This window comes from Sapajus apella, unplaced genomic scaffold, assembly GCF_009761245.1.
Source record: "Sapajus apella isolate SASKATOON/1434 unplaced genomic scaffold, GSC_monkey_1.0 scaffold47, whole genome shotgun sequence".
NCBI classification, from domain to species: Eukaryota; Metazoa; Chordata; class Mammalia; order Primates; family Cebidae; genus Sapajus; species Sapajus apella.
Genome location: NW_022436987.1, coordinates 484,373 through 491,101, shown reverse-complemented (window position 1 = coordinate 491,101; position 6,729 = coordinate 484,373). Strand labels below are relative to the sequence as shown.

At 35.5% G+C, this 6,729-nt stretch overlaps 1 protein-coding gene across 1 annotated transcript; it reads right to left on the bottom strand.

Moving 5' to 3' along the window:
• Positions 1-4,681: 4,681 nt before the first annotated feature.
• On the bottom strand, positions 4,682-5,623 carry LOC116525296 (olfactory receptor 51G2-like). Its single transcript, XM_032241097.1, has one exon. The coding sequence runs from the start codon at positions 5,621-5,623 to the stop codon at positions 4,682-4,684; it is 942 nt and encodes a 313-aa protein (XP_032096988.1).
• Between the last annotated feature and the right edge of the window lie 1,106 nt (positions 5,624-6,729).

Genomic DNA, 6,729 nt, shown 5'->3' with positions numbered 1-6,729 from the left:
TCTTTCTTTCTTTTTTTTTTTTCCCCCTGAGACAGAGTCTCACTCTGTTGCCCAGGCTGGAAGGCAGTGGTTCAATCTTGGTTCACTGCAACCTCTGCCTCCTGGGTTCAAGCAATTCTCCTCCCTCAGCCTCCCAAGTAGGTGGGATTACAGGCACCCGCCACCATGTCTAACTAATTTTTGTATTTTTAGTAGAGACAGGGCTTCACCATGTTGGCCAGGATGGTCTCGACCTCCTGACCTCATGATCCGCCTGCTTTGGCCTCCCAAAGTGCTGAGATTACAGGCATGAACCACTGTGCCTGGCCTACTTCGTGACATTTTACAGTGGTCCTAGCAGACTAATACAGTTATGCTGTTTGAAAATGATTTTCTAAGCATGATTACATTTATCTCCCATCTATATAGTAGTCAAGGATTCTGGGACTGTTTTAATTCTCACTTTTTTAAAGTTTTCTTTTACAGTTTTCGTTTCCTCTTTGAAAAATGTTAATATAATCTTTTTATATTTAAACTTCTGAAAATATATCCTCATTTACTAAGGGAATTGAGCCTAAGATATAAATATATTTAAAAGCCAAAAAATTATTTTATTTTTACTTAAAAAGATGTCAATTTTTCTTCTCTTTTTCTCTCCGCTGCCTCCACCTTTTTAAAATTTTGACAGTCTTCTGGATGTATCTTCTATGTGTACACTTTTTTATTTTATATTTTAATCATGATTTACTTTCTTTCTCATCTTTTGAAATGTTTCTTTGAATTTATTTTCTAATATATAGATGGACTTTTTAAACATGTGTAATCATTTAAACAGGACTCCATAATTTACAAATCTCCTGTCTCATCTGAATCCCTAAGTTCTGAGCAAACTTGAGAGTTTCTTTTTTTTAATGGCAAACAAATGAAGACTAAGATCTTCATCTTTACTATTTATAAGCTGATGATTGAGAATCAACCATCTACCATAGTCTTGCTTTCTTTATAATCCAGCTTGGTACTCTGTTCCTCTGTATAAAATGGAGCACTTAAAACTGGACCCTTTACTTACACCTTACACAAAAATTAACTCCAGATGGATTAAAGATTTAAACATAACACCTAACACCATAAAAACTCTAGAAGAAAGCCTAGGCAATACCATTCAGGACCTAGGCATAGGCAAGGATTTCATGACAAAAACACCAAAAGCAATGGAAACAAAAGCCAAAATAGACAAATGGGATCTAATTAAACTTCAGAGCTCCTGCACAGCAAAAGAAACAATCACTAGAATGAACTGGCAACCAACAGAATGGGAAAAAATTTTTGCAAGCTACCCATCTGACAAAGGGCTAATATCCAGAACCTACAAAGAACTAAAGCATATTTACAAGAAAAAACAAACAACCCCATCAAAAAGTGGGTGAAGTATATGAACAGACACTTTTCAAAAGAAGACATTTATGTGGCCAACAAACATATGAAAAAATGCTCATCATCGCTAGTTATTAGAGAAATGCAAATCAAAACCACATTGAGACACCATCTCATGCCAGTTAGAATGGCGATCATTAAAAAAATCTGAAGACAACAGATGCTGGAGAGGATGTGGAGAAATAGGAGCACTTTATATATACAAAAGTTCCTTTGAAAAAGCTTTTGGATTAAGATAGGATGCTGCAAAACTCTATTGGAGTCCTAAATTAAGGAGGGATCTTTTGAGATGGCAGGCCTGCATCTAGGGGACAGGCTTGCTGAAGACAGTCCTGGTAACAGGCCTGGAAATGACTCATCTCACTATAGACTAAGTTACAACCTTGTTTGGGCTCAGTCCTGCAAATATAACCACCTGCCAAAGGACCAGAAGAAATCATGTCCATTCATGCCTTGGGTAATAGGCCTTTGTTTCAGCTTTGAAGTAACCATGTAATGCCTCTCCAGTCTCTTCTATCTCAGCTATGGCCTGAGAGCAGTTGTTCCTGCACAGGGACCTATAGGTAGAGAAGTCCATTCATGTGTCTTGAGGCAGGCCTAGATAATAACACTCTGACCATAAATTGCTATACATATAAAAGGATATGAATAATACAATTATATTCTTCAACCACAATGAGATAAGATTAAAACTATGTAGCAAAAACAATTTCAGAAACTCACAAATATGTCAAAAGTAAACACCATACCACCACAATAATCAATAAGTCAACCAAACTGTGAGGAAATAATACTTTGATGCTTTCATAATTTAAACTTTTATTTTAATAGAAATAGTGGCAAAATGTGAAAATTCATGACACCTCTAAAGCAGTTTTTACAGGGAAATTTATCATTGCAAATGCTTGTGTTAAGGAAAAATGAAGATCTCAAATCTATAAACTAAACTTCCACATTGAGAATCACAAAAGAAGAGAAAACTACACATGTGGAAGGAAGTAAATTTTAAAGACTAGACTAGACTGCAAATTAATAAAATAGAGGATAGGAAAGCAAAAACAAAATTAATAAAACCAAAACCTGTTTATTTGGAAAGCTAAACAAAATTGACAAACATTTATCTACATTGACCCAGAAAAAAAAGAGAAAATTAATTCAAATTACTAGAAAAAATAATTAAGGGAGGCATTATTATAAACATTATGGAAATTAAAAATCCAAAGGAATACTATAAAAACCATGTAATATTTAGATGAGATGGAGACATTTCTTGAAAGATGCTAGCTACTGAAACTGACTTCAGTAAATAGAAGATCTGAATGGACCTATACAAATGAAGATATTGAATTAGTAATTAAAAAACAAAAATTACCAAAATAGATGAGCTCAGATTTGGATTATAATCCAAGGTATAAAATAAATATCCAGAAGTCAATATTCATATAAATAAATGATTGAGTAAATAAGAGGAAAGAGAAAAATCTCTCACACAATAATTTCAAGTAGATAATCTGACCTCATGGTTTCCCACTCTTTCAGTGTAGGCTTTGCAAAGTGATTCCCTTTTAAAAAGTACAGTATGGAAAGAGGGATTTTTGAAAAGAAAAAAGATTAAGTTGGCAGTGGAGAAACATAAAAAATACTATCCCAATCGCATGAATAAAGTCATCCATAACAGTGATGTCATGTTGCTAATATGTATTATTGATATGATGCAATAAAAATGGTATTATTCCTCTGTGGTCTTACTCCCCAAAACATGTAAACCTACTGTAATAATGCGAAAAGCATCAGAAAAATACTTATAGAGGAACATTTTACAAACTGTCTGTAGTAGTCCTCAAAAATGCCAAGATAATTGAAGACAATGAAAGAAGTCTGAGAAACTTTTAAGGTTAAAAGCAGCCTATAAACACATGATGGCTAATGTAATGTTATATCCTGGATTGGATCTTGGAGTACAAGAAGAATATTAGGAGGAAAACTAAAAATTTCTGAATAATATACAACTGGGGATAATAAACTATCAATGTTATTTCACTAATTGTAAAAAATACACTCTACTAATATAAGATGGTAATAATAGGGCTAGCTGAGGGCAGGATCGATGATAACTCTGCACCATATTTAAATTTTTCTGTAAGTTTAAAACAACCTAAAATAAGTTTAGTTTAAAAGAAAAGCATGGTTAATAATGCAAAGAAAAATGGAAGTTTAATCAAGATATTGATGTTGAATTTAGTAACAAGTAGAGCACTAGAAATATCATAAACTGCAAATCAGTGGAATCATGAAGATGAAAATCAGACCACAGCAGAGTCAGGTTTGAGTGTGAGGTGATGAAGTTGAATTAATGAGTATACACAATTCTTTAAGGATATTTTCTTGTTCTATATAAATTAAAAACAGATATTTCAGTTGATCATTTTAGTTGAAAACAAAGCCTTCATAGCATAACATCTCAGAATTTTCTAGTAATTAAAATATGTATTTGTATAAATCCCATAATTAACAATGAAGAATATAATCTCCAAAAATACGTTGAGCATTTCAGTGCAGAATGCCATTGGGAACACAGAAAAGGATGATCAGGACAGTATATGGATGGGAACACAGAAAATGAAGAACTGTATTCCTTCCTGCTCAGCTTATAAGGAACACATTTTAAGATGCAGAACAACTTGAGACTGCCACCAATAATTGAGAAATGTACTGAAAACCCAGATTTAAGAAAATGGACAGCAGTCTGGATCTCATAGCGTCTCTACTCATAATAGAAAACCCTCTGTAGATTCCTACATACATCATCACTGTTTCTGCTTTATTCCAATTTATTTGATTAATTTGGTCCAACTTTTCTTTCTTCTACACTTCTAAAAGTTTGCTAGGTTTTATTTATTTATCGTCCATTTTTGATATGAGGTTCTCCTACTAGAAATATTTTGTTTCCCTGAACAGAGGATAAAAACTTGCATTTAAACATTTTTTAAATTAAGTTAAAGAGTATGGGAAAACTTTTGAAATCTAAATCTTACTCTGATATATTGAGGACCCTCACAGTGTGTAATGCATATCTTCACTGTAAAATGTAACTACAGCTTTATTCTCTGTATTGAAAATATACAGATTAACTATTATCAAGGTTTACATACAGTATCTTAAAGTCAAAATATCATTGGTAACATGAATTCAAAATCCTACACTACATTAAGTGTTCTCATAAATATTAAGAGAATGAGGGAAAGATATGTTTCAGAATCTCTGTCATCTACACTTCATCTTTCTTGAATTTCTTCAGGATTCTGTCACGAATCTGCTTTGTCTTAACACTGTAGACAATGGGGTTCATGAGAGGTGGAACTAGCAAGTAAACATTGGCCATGAGCACGTGGACAATTGGGGAAGCATTCTGTCCATAGCGACGGATCATAGATAACCCGATCATTGGCGTATAGAAGGTGAGTACAGCACAGATGTGAGAGATGCAAGTATTGAGGGCTCTCACTCTCTCTGTCTTGGAGGCTATACTCAACACTGTGCTCAGGATGAGGACATAGGAGAGGAGGAGAAGCACTGAATCAAGTCCCATGGAACAGATAACCACCATGAGGCCATAGATGCTGCTGACTCGACGGTTGGATACAGTTGTCTTTATGAGGTCCTGGTGCAGGCAGAAAGGGTAGGACAAAATATTGACATCATGATACTGAAGCCTCTTCAAGAAGAAGGAAGCTGGAAAGACCAGAGCCAAGGCCCTTCCAACAATTGCCAACCCAATCCCAATAATTACATCATTGGTTAGAATGGCTGCATAGCGCAAGGGTTCTCCGATTGCTATAAAGCGATCAAAGGCCATAGCCAAGAGTACAGCTGACTCAATAATTGAGAAAACATGAATGAAGTACATTTGGACCAGACAAGCATTGAAGGAGATCTCCCGGGCATGGAACCAGAAGACACTGAACATGGTAGGCAAGGTAGTGGTAGACAGGCCCAGGTCAGTGAATGCCAGCATTGACAGAAAGTAATACATTGGTTGGTGCAGGGAAGACTCGGTTCTGATAATGAAGAGGATGCTAATGTTCCCGGCAATCGAGGTGGCATAAACCAAGAAGATGGGGAGGGAAATCAAGTCATATTTGCTTTCAAGGCCTGAGAGGCCTGTTAGGAGGAAGCGAGGGTAAAAGGCAGAACTATTGAAGACAGACATTGTGCTCAAGGATGAACCTAGAGTCCAGGTGAGGAAACAAGAATATGGAAAATTAGGGTAAAAGTCAAAATTGTAATAAGAAACAATAATTTATGCTGCTCTGTGTTTAATGTTTTTTTAATCATGTCTGTGCTCATTATATTTAATCACCACCTATGTTTAATATTTTACCAATTAATTTAGTTTTCTTCACTGTGCATTTGTTGAAATCCTTTTTTTTTTTTTTTAATTTGAGACAAAGTCTCACTGTCCTCTGTCATCAGGCTGAGTGATGGTTGTGCAGTCTCGGCTCACTGTAACCTCCACCACCCAGGTTCAAGCATTTCTCCTGCCTCAGCCTCCTGAGTAGCTGGAACTGTAGTCACACACCGCGACGCCCAGGTAATTTTTGCATTTATTAATAGAGACGGGGTTTCACCATGGTGCCCAGGATGGTCTCGATCTCTTCACCTTGTGATCCACCCACCTCTGTCTCCCAGAGTCCTGGGGTTATGAGATCATATTTTGGAGATAGGATCTTGCTATGTTGCCTAGACTAGCATTGAACTCCTGTTCTCAAGCAATCCTCCCACTTGGGCCTTCTAAGTAGCTGGGACTACAGGTGCACACCACTGAACCAGAGAACATATTTTATTAAAGGGAATCTGGTATTGCTAAAAAAGATAAATATATAAGAAATGCCACCAAATATGTACAAACTAGTGGATAGAGAGCTTAAGTTAAAATTAAGTATTAGTTTAACATTATAAAGTTGATATTAAAAAAAAAAAAAAAAGGTTTAAAGCACAGAAGAGACAACTAACCTCATCCAGGTAGGTTGGGGAGGATTTATTGAGGGAGAGTCTTAAATTAGGTCTCAGATGACAAGTACTAGGTGGATGGGATAAAAAAGCTGTGATGTACTTCCTGTACTTATTAAAATCCATGTAAATACAATAGTGTATTAGAGAGTATTACAAATGTCAAAAACTATAATTGAGCAAAGCTGTAGGATAGATGGCTCTTCATATGGTTCTTGAAGCTAAGGTTAAATAGAAGTGAACCAGAATTTCTGAAGGAACTTGTGTGTAAGTATAAGAAGCTTGGATGTAATCTTAGAGGACACA